The 14,234-nt window shown below is 31.1% G+C and overlaps 2 protein-coding genes across 2 annotated transcripts in view; one reads left to right on the forward strand and one right to left on the reverse strand.

Moving 5' to 3' along the window:
• The window catches only part of LOC141458589 (disks large 1 tumor suppressor protein-like), a 137,928-nt gene extending 131,891 nt beyond the window's left edge, over positions 1–6,037 (reverse strand). The window contains exon 1 of the mRNA XM_074136824.1: positions 5,608–6,037. Within this exon, the coding sequence (XP_073992925.1) occupies positions 5,608–5,626 (19 nt within the window). The 5' untranslated portion in view covers positions 5,627–6,037. The remainder of the gene's footprint in view (positions 1–5,607) is intronic.
• Positions 6,038–6,348: 311 nt separating this feature from the next.
• On the forward strand, positions 6,349–9,298 carry LOC141458586 (uncharacterized). Its single transcript, XM_074136813.1, has 4 exons — positions 6,349–6,575; positions 7,233–7,404; positions 8,169–8,294; positions 8,898–9,298. The coding sequence occupies exons 1-4, from the start codon at positions 6,460–6,462 to the stop codon at positions 9,138–9,140; spliced, it is 657 nt and encodes a 218-aa protein (XP_073992914.1). The 5' UTR covers positions 6,349–6,459; the 3' UTR covers positions 9,141–9,298.
• Positions 9,299–14,234: the final 4,936 nt, after the last annotated feature.

Below are 14,234 nucleotides of genomic sequence, written 5' to 3' on the forward strand. Positions count from 1 at the left end.
TTTACTCGGTCATTAAAAAAAGTCTCGAAGCTTTGTAATATCTTCGGTTTAATATCAAGATACAATATGCTTTGATTTGAACAAAATTTCATCTAGATCTAAAGATTAAGGTGTAATATTAAGAACAAATGTTCGGCTCTAAAGTGTTCCTCAAATACTGATAATTTCAACAACCTACTTGCTCTAAGGCTTTTAAAACTGCAAAATCTTGATATTTAAGTCAATTATCAAACTTAGAGCGTAATCAGAATATTAGCTATGAAGAAACTTTTATTGCTCTGGGTACGTCTTCATCAGTGTAAAATTTCGTTCAGATCGGTAAAATATTTAGCGAGATTTAACACATCGAAATTTTGGAACATTTCTTATAGCTCCTGTATTATTGCGCCTTCAACCTTGAAGTTAAATTTGTAATTATGTCATTATCTTATAGAAGTATCTAATATAGAAACAAGAAAGGTCTCTTTATTCGAGCAAAATATCATATAGTTCAGAATGTTAGGCCAGATGTACAGAGATTTAAAACCATGAAATGGATTAGAAATATTTGAAATTTCAAATTGCCCGTTCTTCTACTAATGCATATTTGTCAACTCTAGGAAAAACAGCAAGATTGGAGAGTTCATTATTAAAGCCCAGAAATCAGTATTAAATAATAAGACTCAATAGTTGGCATCAAAGTTTCAATACGATTGACAATTTTAATGTTCTACAGCTTGTAAACTGCAGCTTCTATCTTTACTAATATGTGGGTCGAATGTAGAGAAGTAGATATCTTACTAATTTAATTAATACAGTAACTGCTTAGAGAAACGGTGTCGTTCAAGCAGTTATTCTAATTGTTATTGGAATAAACAATACCCTAGTTTTCAAAATAGTCACGTAGATGCGTTGGCTTTGTTGTGAATACGGATGTTTGCGTGGGAGATTAGATTGACCACTTACCTTTAAGCATAAACGAAAATAGTCGATAGTAAAAGTCATATATCTGTCGATAAAATACTGTCATTAATGGCTTTACTATTGTTTAATAATAGTGGAGACGTTAGTTGCAATATAATATACTAACTGTAACAAACGTTTAGGAATTCGTGTTGGATTTCTGTGAACAGGGTTTTTTTTTGGGGGGGGGGGGTTAATTTCTTTGATGTCTTCACGACCTTTTAAAATTAGGTGTTTCCTGAATGGGATTCGTTCCAGTACACTAAATCAACTTAACTAGTCGCATACTTAATCTTAAGTGTAGACTCCTAGACTAAATTGATTTTCCTATTCAAAGAAAAACGTCCAATGCTAAGTATCACTCAAGATTCCATGTACAGACTTCAGATTGGAGAATCGTTCTTATAAAACTTTCGTGCTATTAAGATGAAAACAGTTTTTCTCTTTGTTTAACTTCTCGATCTATCTCGCGACACTTTATATAATAAAACTTGGCGTACAACTGTTTATATTATAAACATCACTTTAATTTTAACGATTTATTATTTAGGGGCTTAAAAAAACTGAAGCCGATATAGGGTAGGGCAAAATCTGATCCCTACAGCTGTTCGGTACCTCATGGTACACCCATAATTCGGATCTTAAGTCCAAGCCGTTTCAGAAGAGCATCCATTTTAAATATTTGCCTTTGACAGTTTTAGGCTAATGTCGAAGTAGTTTCAAAGAAGTAGGTCATTTAACGTGTTTTGGGTTCTTTACTGTCGTATAGGGCATAGTAAATTGTAATTTTGTTCCTCTCTCTCTAAGATCTGATAATCCTCACACAATCTTAATTTTGTATTTAAGGTTTATTGATTATTTGTAAATCATTGATTTTTTTGAAGCAGAATTTCTTTTGCCATTCTTTTCTCAAAAATAATTTATTAACAAATACTTCTTTGCCAGGCAAGAGGATATCAATAGCTCATTACTAGATCTTGTGCATTTTTTATAAATTATCCTAATCATGAAGTGAAATCGTGTGAATTGTTGATTTCACATACACATAGTGTTAATCACATATGAATGACGTAATTTCACTGAAGAAATTTTTTTTCACAAACATGCAGTTTGTGTTATAATATATGTATTGAAATATTCAAAAATAAACCTGCGTTCTAAAAAATAATAATAATAATTAATATTAAATTATGCATTCCACAGAAAAAATTATTAATTTTAAACTAAAAATGATACACAGTGCATTCTACAGCCAGTGTGAGGAAAATGGGTTTTAAGAAATAGTTAAAATAAAAATAAGAAAAGAAAAATTCAAAAAATAAAATCAAAGTTTTTATTGCCAAAGAACAAAATATTAAAATAATTACATAAATTACAAAAAAAATTATGAAAATACACAACAACCAAAAACAAATTAAAGCTTAGCTTTTTACATGCAGATGGAAAACAAAGTCCAGAACTAAATTAATAATAAAATAAGAATAACTTAAACATTAGTTAGTTTTTTTATATAATATATAAATAAACAGGTAAAACAATAATAAATTCATCCAAGTTGCCAACTAAACGAGGCTGAGAAGCTAATATTAATATTATTCAGAAAGTATTCTGTCTTATTAGTTATAGTATAATAAATAGTTCCAAAAACAAAATTTTTGGCAGCTCACCACCTTATAGCAAATAGAAAGAAACAGCCTTGTTTTTTTTTAGAGAGAGAGCTTTATAGCAAAAAGAATATAATTATTTCTGATATTTAGAAAAATAAAAAGCAGTCGAAAGAACTAGCAAAATTCAAGATTTTTTAAAAATAAATATTCCTGAAATTTTCATTTCACCTTTAATATGGTTTAAGTTACCGAATCCTGTAGTAGGGCGTAATCTAGACCATTGTCGTTTAATCTTTCAAGGGGTTAATTTGAGCGAACGCCCAGTTAAAGTGTTTCATTCGTAACTCAAGGCCTAATAGCGAACAGTACGAAGAAACTCCAAAAGAATCTAATCATCTGGTTGCAGGAGTTGGAAAACCAGAAGTATGGACTTCCAGATTGGAAAATACCAAGGAAATCTCGAAAGAGCATTGCCCTATTCAAAAACAGTTCCCGCTGTTAAAATATCCTGGAGGCTGTGGGGCAGTAAAAGTGGCAAAAAAAAAAGGAGCCAAAAAACTGTTTCAAAGAATAGCCTCATCAGGAAAATTTATTTCTGGCAAAGAATTAAAGGTTTAATTTTAATTGGTAAACCTGTCTACAAAAAGACGAAATTGATGGTATACCGCTCAATATACGTGTCAGTTTTATTGTTGTAGGCAAATGAATCTTGGACTCGTAAATGAAAGTTACGCAGACGCATTGGAAATGAAGTTGTTTCAAGATTTAATATTACCTTGAGCTTGAAGGTTGAAAGATAGAAATCTTTTGGATTGGGTACTTACGGGTTTGGAGTAGGAAAATACGGCATTAACTCTTTCTTCGTAGAGCGTTGGAGGCAAGGGACCTGAGAGATGAAAAAGAGATTTGGTTTAGCACTTATTTTTACAATGCCTTACGATATTTTTCAGTCCGTTCTTTTGTCGTCCAAAATAAGGTCGAACGCGTGTTGAAAAGTGTTACATGTATCTAGCACCATTTCCTAGCAAGTTTTATACTAGCTAAAACTATTCCGTAAATAGAACTTAATCATTTATTACAAAGTAAACTTTCAAAATGTAATCATTATTTTCTCTATTTTATATTATAACCTTCAGTTAAACATCAAAATAATATCAAGGTTCAAACATAATTGAACACTCTAAACTTAGAAAAATTAAATTAATTAAATAAATGATGAAAAATAGGGCTTAAATTTAAAATGGGGGCAATTACTTTAAAACCCCTTTATTTTTCTTTTTATTACTTTGTCGTACTGCAAGAAAAACATCTGGTAAGAACACTCACGTGACCAAATTCCATGAAAAATGAAAAAACTTGCTGGAACTTTGTTCAACTACCCATAAACTTTCAAAAAGTAAATTTTCTGGGAGTCCCTTGAGGCCAAAGTAGTGGTTTTTATAAAATGATCAGGGTTTATATGTCATGAACAAATATATAATATATATATATAATGCAAGACGTTCTAATATTAAACATTTAGGATCCAAAAGGAGTGCCTAAAGTAACTTAAAAATCAAAATTTGTCTACTGGAGTTCCATTTTCCCACTTGGCATGAGCTGTGACCCAGTAAGGCACACAAAGAACAGCCAAATGCATTTTTAGTAAATGAGTTTTTCGCGTACCTCATACTTTTTCGAAAAAGGTTACATTTTCTTTAAATTTGCTCACATGCAAATCTACACCTAAAACATATCTTCCAGTAAATTTGAGAAATTAGGGCATTGAGACAAGGAGCACTTACTTTACCCTCTAGATTGGCTATTTAAGTATAATTTACGTATCTGTTTATTTATTATAAAAGATTTATTGGTTTGCAAGATAGAACAATATGTATTACTTTTACTGAATATGTTCACTTTTCTTAGATTATCACATACCGGTTAGATTATCACTACGGATCTCACGAAACTTTATATTTACATTACTTATGACTAGATCTCTTTTATCCGTTCATATCTCTAGGAATATTTCATTTTAGGGTACTTCATCGAATGAAGGGAGATTCGCTTCTATCAAGTCAATATATGGCAATCTATATTTATACAAACTATATGATTGTAAATAAGAATTATGTCTCTGAAAAATCTGAAATAAGTGTGAGGAAAATTAGAATCTTAAGATAACAATCATAGAATCTACAGTAAAGCAAGTATTTTTATTATTAATCTAACCTACAGTTATTTATTTACTTATGTACTAAAATAAATAGATTTATTTTCTTCTTATACATTGTGAAATCCTGTTGCGACTTAAGTTTTGACTTTTTTAGTGCCTGTATTACACGAATAAAAACACGATTTTGTCAATTTTTTGGGTTCATTCTTTCTATAAAAACCAAATGGGACTGGTGAATTTGGTAAACTAGATTATAAAAATACCTTCTCTTTGGTTTAGTAATATTTATCAAAGTAAATTATTCATGTTTCACGAGAGATCTTTTTTGTGATGAGATAAATTCAGTTAAACTTCCCAGTGACAAAAAAAGTTGTTAAAAATAGAACTTTTAATCATTGTAATAGGAGAGTCATGTGAGTGTTCACACCAAATTTATTTAAAAAAGATAACAAACCTCTTATTTAAAACGTTTAGAAAATGAAAAGGACCTCCAAGCCATGACACTGGGCTATTTTCGTATCAATAGCCTCTTCTTAAATCTAATATAAGATTGGGGAACAGAACTTTTACGCGATTGCATTTAAATAATTTCTGAACTATTTTGTTTTTTTTTCGGGGGGCTTCTTTCTTTTTATTCACATTATTTAACTTTAAAATAGAAGTCTTCAATCGGTTAAATAATTAGGCAATTTAAATCTAAATCAGGCATTTCAACACAGTTTAAAAAACCAAATCTGTGCACAAGCAACATCCAAAACCAAAAATTCATTCTTAAAAAATGATTTTTATAAAAAAAAGTTAATTAATGTGACCACCGCCTAGTGCAACATTATTCGTTACTTAAAAATAAATAATTTACATAAACTTTTTCATTTTCTTTTTGTTATAAATTTCCTTCACCTTGCTTTCTGACTGGCATCCTGTTAAAGTATCCAACCAGCTTCAGATCTCCAATTATTAAACACTTTTCCACACTTATTTTTCTTTTGTGGCAACACTATTTCAGTTAATAAATAATTCACAACATAAACAGTGCCAACTCTCAAAAAAACACTTCTTCACTTGTCACAGTGTGATGAAAATGTGATACCGCAAAACAAATAATATACAAATTTAAATGCCAGAAAGAAAAGTATCAACGCACTACCTTGATTTTTTTTAGTAAAACAGATACCGTAAAGAATTTTAACGACAATCAGAAAACGCGAATGAATTTGTACGGATAGATTAACATGTTACAAATTGCACGAAGGAGAGAATTGTAACACTGGCTGTTTTAAGCAAGGGTTAGTACACCCGGCCCCAAAACAACTGACCAGAGAGACCTGGTCGATCTGAAAGAATATTATTTTCAATCACAACTTCTATTTGTTAAAGAATAATCAAACCAGTCGTGATATTTAATTGTAAAAAGTATTGTTTTTATTAAAAGAAATAGTCTTAAAATTAAATATTTTAAACATTTTGTTACAATGTAAATTATCGTACTTTAAGCGGGTTATAGAATTTACTAATCAATAATTAAGTTAAACAAATATTTCCATCTATTTATGTCTTTTACTTTCTTAAAAACAATTTTAAATAAAGACCTCTTAAATAAATATATATTTAAAAAAGTTCATACAATAACCTTGAGATTACCTCCTTTAACATAACCTACGTTATGGTTGCAGTTTAAAATATGGTTTGTTCAAAATTCGCCATCATAAAAGATAGAAAGTTTTACAAATGTTTTTTCCTCATTAATTAGGTATGGCAGTTTTAGTACAAAAAGGAAAAGTGCCTGAAGGAGCAGTTAGATTAACAGAAGAAGAAGCTTTAGAGTTACAATGGAAACTTATCTATAATTGGAAACCAACCAGTGATGTGTGAGCATTAAGTGATATTCTTAAAAAAAATTCTTGAAATTTATGATCTTAAATATTAACTTTTAAATTAAATTTTGGGTACTGTCTCATTAAAAAATTAGAATAAACTGTAGATGATTAGAATGAGCTCTTTATGGTCCATGCAGACTGCTGAGGAAATTCTTTATAGTTTACCTTATCTTATTGAAAAAATTCTCTTAAAGAACACCAGATTTAGTGTAACTTTACTGTGTTCAGTACTTTAGGTCTTTGTGAATATACATATGTATATAAAAGTTATTTCCCAGTTAAAGTTGTACTATGAAAATGTGCTCAAATGTTATTACAGATATAACAGCTCCTGTATTAAGTTTAGAAATAAGTTATGTGTAAATACAATGCTTGATCATATTTTAATCAGAAAATGATTCTGTATAAACTTTAATCTCTATAAACCCAAACAAATACTCACTATTTCCCAGCTTTGTGATGAGATTATTTTGAGGTATAAGGTCGGATTCTTAAGCTCTTACAATTCCCTAATTCCCTTGGGGAATTGGTCTTGTCATTTTCCAGGGATCTCGACTCCCTTCCGGCCAGTATTCCAGCCAAACTCAGTACTGACACTAATAAATACATGAAATAACATTCATTATATAAAATTTTTACAATTTATAGATGGCCTTTTCGCTATGGATTGGCATCGCTTGCTTTGGGAACCACAATTTCTGCAGCCGCTATTGTGGCACGATTTCGGCGAAAACTGAAATTAAGAAATATTGCCAAGATGGCTATGTACTTGCCTAATGCTGTGATACCTGCCGCAACTTTACCAATTCTGCACACAAAGGTAAGTGTAATGAATAAAAACTAATTAATGTATTAAGCCATGTAACTATTTGTTGCAAATGGGTGTATCATGCCGCTGTGGTCATCATTTAATGCTGTATACCGAGCTTTACTTTTTCTTTATTTGTTTGATTTGATAGGATCATAGCGATGCATGAAAAATAAAGTCATATGTATCGAGTGGTCAGTGTTGAGTTTCATTAACTCATCAAGGAAGATGAGTTGAATGAGTCTGAAATTGGGAGATCTTGCAGAGGTGGAGAAAAAAGGTACATCGGGCCGTTTCGTTGCTCTTATTCATATATTGATATGGAAATAATAATATGCTGCATTCATTAACTGCAATATTAGATTCCGCGAAGGTTACTAGAAAGTTTTTCCCAGTGTAACCCAAGAAGTATAACGAAGCCTCCTCTATTTGGAGCATCTCCCCATTACTATCTATTTAATTAGATTTAAGAGTTTGGTGATTGGTAGTTCCAGGGTGAAGTTTGAGAGAAGAAGTTTTCTCCTCTGAAGTACCGAATACTTAACCATCTTCACACTGATGAACAGTGCACGTTTTCTCATTATGCAGAAGCTGTAAGGTGGGCAAAGATTATTCTAATGGTTCCCGAACTGAGTGATGACTTTAGAATTATTCATCTCTTCAGTAACATCTGCTAATAATACAGTTATGGTACGGCGTTAGGGTACATCCAATTGCAACAAATGGGTAAAGTTTTATGATTTCTACTTTCTAATTTATCATTTAATTGTTAATAGTTAATCTCAGAACCAATTCTTCTTCAAACTGAATGCCCGGTGTGTATTCAAATAAGATCAATTGTTCTACAGAATGTATTAGGATTGGTGTATCCACTTATTCTAGCACCAACTTGTGGTTTTATGGTAAATATAAATTTATTTAAATTTTAATAATCAATTCTTACCGTTTTTATGATTTAATGAATTGTAAGAAAATCAATGTTACATTTTTTACTTGGTGGTTTCCAATATTTTATTTTATACAATTTTTAATAAGTTTTTCGCTGTTTCATTAAAAATAATTTCCATTAATTTCCTAAAGCGTAACATGATGAAGAGGGTACCTCACATCTACCGTCATAACCCATACATAAATCTCAGCCAGAATCGTATAATTAGAATCCCACCATTTATAGTTAAGGAATGTTCACTTTGTTTTGAGATGTAAGAAAACTGTTTAGACTGTTAGCAGCAGGCGTAAGCTTATGAGTTTCCTTTTTCTTTTATATCAGTATTTTAAGGTTCAATTTTTAAATTATAAAATGGTCTTCGTGCCGAAATTTATTGTTATACTTTTCACCACTGTTTTAAAGAGATTCAAGCGTCCTCAAACCCCAGAAAAATCAATATGCTCTCAGATGTCAGTAGCTCAATTTATTTTTTAGATTATCCCCAACCATTTTCCTTATTCTAATCTAATTTGCAGCTTTTTCTAGTAATCACCTAATAAACTTTCTGTATTTTCAGATTGCAACTTCACAAGCCACAATACGATTACCAATTCTAAGTTATGGTAATTTAGGAACGCTTTTTGGAATTTTTCGTGGCATCGTACAACCATTCACTAATCGTCTACTCGGCATGTCATTATTCCATACGGTGCTTGCGTTGAGTATCACGGAAGCAGAAGCAAGATCCTTCTTTAAAATTCAGAGAGCTCTTTTAGACGAACAAAATCCTAGTGATACACCTCGACCACAAAAGAAGTAAAATGATACTGTTTTCTTTAGTTTATGGTGGTTATATATTAAGTGTTAATAGTGTGTTTTTATGGTTTTTTTTTTTTAATTTCGTTTAATATTAAGTTTTAGTCGAATTGTAACATTTGTGTGTTAACATGAATAAATGTTCGGTTCGCTAGTGTTTCATTTAGCGTCAAAGATCTTTTGCTAAATTTATATCCTACAAAATTGAGATTTCATTTGACTTGTTTTATTCTTTGGTCATCAAACAGTTTCCGGCAATTGGCCACCTTTAAGATGTGGGTATCTTGATAAAAACATGGTCTTGCCCAAGACCAATGGACATTAGTATCCTTTTTTCCCTCAACAAACGTCGGTCTTTTAGGTTTACCTAGTTTACTAAAGTTGAAATAAGAATCAATTTAAGTTTTGAGGAAGTATTTTGTAATTATAAGGATCTTAGCACACTAAGTGTCCACAGACACTTAAAACTTTAAGAGTATAGCAAACATATGTTGCAATAGTTTTGTGAAAACCAATATTTTAATTGGTTTTCTCCAAAATGTTTCTAAGATCTGTAAATAAAAGTAATCAATAGCATATATTACGTTGATTCTCACTAACACCATCAGAGTGCACCAGTGTTCTGGAACGTCGTTCTTAATGTGCACCCTAAAATCGTACGCTTTTCATATGAACGCGTCGTGGCTTAAGAGTAAGTCGATTCTCCATTCCTAGGACCGAAAACTAATAATCTTTGCCATCATTTATTATCGGCAGCCGTTAAGTTAATCATAGTTAGCGGCAATTTTGGACTTCTCTCAGAACATCGCTTTACTTATGCCCACCCAAATTACAAAAGACGGCGGCAGTTAGAATTGACTTTCACCTCGTTTTTTAAAGAGATATATCTGCGACAAAGAATGGTGCGTTCACAACTAGTTAGCTTTTGTTATTTTTGAAAATTAAACTTTAATTTGTAATTTAAGTAAGCTACTAACATTAATTGTTTTATCTCTGATTTGATTTGAAGTTAGGTTGTAGTTTGACAGGCTTGCAACTAATTGCTAGATTCTTTTACGATGTTTATCAGCTAAGTTATTCTATTTCTTGTACAATGACGTACATTCACGCTACTCTCAATGAACAAGCTCACCTTATTATCTACTGTTGTTAAGACTAGGGAAATCCAGAGCTGATCAAAATTCCTGTGGGTTCTTATTATGAGTTCTGTTCTAATGCAATTGAGCCCTGATCTAAATCAGCAGATTCATAGGATTCTGCCGGACATCTTGAAGATTAGCGAACTCCCCAAAACTGATCGATGGCCAAAAAAGTGAAGCAAGCTTTCAGCAAAAAACTGTTTTCCCAATCCATATGCGTTACAAACAGCTTGAATTTCTTTGGTATTTATTGTTTTGGCTGCACTACTTTTAACCTCTTTCGAGTTATTCATTTTCAATCAAATTTATTAAAATAAGTTTGTTAATTATTTTAAAGATTAATTTTGGTAATTAATTTCATTTCGTATCATTTCTTATTTTCAAGGCTCACATTTTGCCATCATTGCTTAAAAATTTCCGGTAAGTCAAAACCCGATATAATTTTAAGAGCTGGTTCGCATGAACCATTACTGTGCACTATTTTTATTAAACTATGTGCGGAACCAATAAATCCTTAAAATACTTCGTTAATGCTAGCAATCTCTTGCAATTAGTTTGCACGCCACAACATTGAAGCATTTAAATGGTTTAAAAATCCTAAAAACTTTTAAGTTCACCTTCTAGTGAACATAATTTATCCCATATTAACTCAAGTTTCCTGCAATCGATCATTTTCCGTAAATTGTAAACATCGCATATGTCTAAGAATTTTTTTTTTTTAATATTTATACAAATCTATCATTTTTTTTTTTTTACTGAAATCTCTTAATTACAATCGATATTCTAACTCCAAAAAATTTAAAATGAAGCTCTGGCGCTGGTAGCTGGAAAAAATTTGTAGGGACAGAGTGAAATTACTGCAAAATAAAATATGTAAAAGCACAAATCCCAGTTTTATAATAAACAACCCGCACATAAAAGTATGTTATTTCATCATTTTACCATTATATTTTACCATTTTAGCTTAATGAATTAATCAGACAACGTACATAATGATGATTTACTGCAAAATGATTAAATACGAATAAAAACACTTATTTTCTTATTCTTTCGTCCCACCCTAGAACAGTAATTAGCCTTATTCAAATTTTTGATGAGTTAGAACATAAAATGAAATGGAGTAACAAATATATTTTTACAGTTATTGTAACGTAAAAAAGTTATTTGTAAGGATAGAAGTTCATTAAGAGAGATATGCGTGTTTTTCTCGTAAGATTTTTTTTATCCTTAGTTGGAATAAATGGAAAATAGGTAAGTTATAGATTAACTTCAAATTTCTCTCATTTTTTTTTCTCCTGATTTACTAACTAAATTAAACATACATTTTTCGCCCCGTAAATTACAAATTAACAAACAATGCTAGCTCTCCAAACATGAAACATCCAATAATATATAGGTTAAAATAAAAAAAAAAGTAATAATAAGCACAATTAAGGGATAAGATGTTACTATTCCAAAATGAGGAGTTAAATAAAATTAAAATAAATCAAGTTTGGTTTAATAATAACGCTTTATTATATTTTGTAAGATTTTCTTTATATTTATTTGACATCAAATGTGTTTTTTTGGCAATGCGTATATGTACAGCCTTAAAAATTTTGAATTATACAGGTATGCGCCATTTTTATTTACTGGACTTTTAACATGGTAAAAATAATACAAAAAGTAAACTGAAATTTTTCAAATCAATGGTTTTCTTGAGTTTAGCTTTTGAAAGGCAAACATAATTAGAAGTCCTATTTCTTTTATTGTCACGTTCTTACTGTAATTAGCTGCCTTTGGTTTCTATAAAAATCATAGGTTCTTCTTGGCAAAGTTTGGCTCAGGATTTTGCTCTTCGGAGAAGCAACAATCCAGGCCTTTGTACTTTGTGACCTGAGGGTCCAGACTCCTAAGTCAGGTTAAAAATAGACGGAATTGGAGGGAGTGCTCTAAGGGTGCCCACCTGGGTCGTAGGTTTTCTTGCCAATTCTTGTAGAATCTAATATAGGGATCTGTTGAAGATATTGGGTACAATGTAAGGCCAGGTAGTGAAATTGAAGGAATTATTTGATCTAGGAAGGCAAACCGCTCTGCAAGCTTACGTCTCTACCAAGGATTCCTACAACTGTACAATGAAACTCTGTGACATTGAACTGCATATACACGCTGTCTTCGATTGGTCTTTTGGTCACCTTGGACACTGTAGAATCCTAAATGAGAACTTTTTCAACATAAAGGACATGATGGCAATGGAGATGGACGATAAGAATAGCATGGATGTAGTGCATAGCCCGTCTGAATAGTGGGGTAAGTTCATTACTAGATACTACAGTTTGCTTCGTAACTAAGAAAGTGACAGAATGTTGCGGCATCACGGGTGACTACAGCCAGACATGGGCTATCAACGATTTAACGGAATAGGGCAGGTTTTTACTGATCGGATGAAATAAATGTCGTACACTTTGTACCAGTATGAAGGGCTTTTATTGTGACTGCGAATTCAACTACTGACAACAACATTCCTATCTTTGGTCTTCAACTTTCAGTTTGTTTTGGTTAATTTGAACATCTTCAGCCGCCAAAGCTAGCAAGATCATTATTTTTGTCAGCTACACTAAGTTCTTGGAATAACAGTAGCCTCTTGGACAATAGAACTAATTCGAACAGCCTCTGATATAGGTCGATTTACTCGAGCGGCATTATTAGACTTTCAAGCTTAATCCAGAGTCTTCTCTCTAGGTTTCTATTTAGCTAGAACCCCCCCCCCCCCCCCCAGTGAATCACGCCTATGGTTCAGGCTAACTAATTTAATCTCTACTTATCTAGCACATAAATATAAGCAACTTCCTGGACCTTTTCTAGGATTGAATTGAACCCAATAATTTACAAGTAAATAGGCTCTCGAAGCGGTTAATTCCCAGGGCGCACACGGGGAAATCTCGGGTTCTTCAAATACGGCTGACTGCCTTAAATTTTCTCTTCTAAAGAGTGTCAACAGTACAATATTCGGACAGTATCTATAATGAGATTTTAACTGTGGAGTCTGGAGTGAATGTAGAAGATTTCAACAGCGATTATCCCAGATTGAAGAAAAATGTGATTTAGGATAAAATCAGCGATGTGATCTCTCGATATTGACGGATCTTGATCATGATTTGAATTGTGGTTTGACAAATAATTCAGAACAAGACGCAAACCTGTATACTTATCTAATTAGAATAACTGGGAAAAATTAAGTGATATATTTAAAAATAAGTAAAATTGATGAGATTATTTTAATAAAAATCAAACGAGGTAATAGTAATATACTAAATCTAGATACATAATAGTACACCAACAACGTCGTGATTTATTTTTTTAAAAAAATAATAAGAACTAAACAATAAAAGATATAAATGTAAATTAAAATTCTATGTTAACTACTGTTAAAAACAAATTTCTATCAGCTTAACAAACTTTTAAATATATCGATATCAAAACATAAATATTTCCGCACAAATTTCAAAATCAAAATTAAAAATACTCCTTTTTTTTTGTAATTTTAGCCCCTTTCATTAAAAATAATTTATATTATTATAAATGGAGGGGTCAATTTTGTTTTTTGCTTTTATTATCTGTCACATCAAGCGCAAATAATAAATTAACTTAATTCTAAGCAAATCGTAAATATAAAAATTATTTATTATAAATTAAAAATAATTTCATTTAATAAAAAGATCCGAGCTCTCAAAATGAGGGCGAAATTTAAAGAAAAAAAAAAAAGTCAACGTTTTTTGGCAGTGAATAGCGTAATTGATGTAGTAGGCAATTGATTTTTTTCTTTTTTATTTGTTGTTTTTATTTTTATTTTTCACAGTATTCTGAAAAATAAAAAGTTTTGTGAAAATTATTCTGTTTAAATTAATTATAAAAATTTAAAATATGAAATAATTGGTTATGAAATGAATTAAATGAACAGAAATCGGACGGATATCATT

The sequence above is a fragment of the Rhodnius prolixus genome, unplaced genomic scaffold (genome assembly GCF_049639745.1).
Source record: "Rhodnius prolixus isolate KJV_2025 unplaced genomic scaffold, Rpr scaffold_5, whole genome shotgun sequence".
NCBI classification, from domain to species: domain Eukaryota; kingdom Metazoa; phylum Arthropoda; class Insecta; order Hemiptera; family Reduviidae; genus Rhodnius; species Rhodnius prolixus.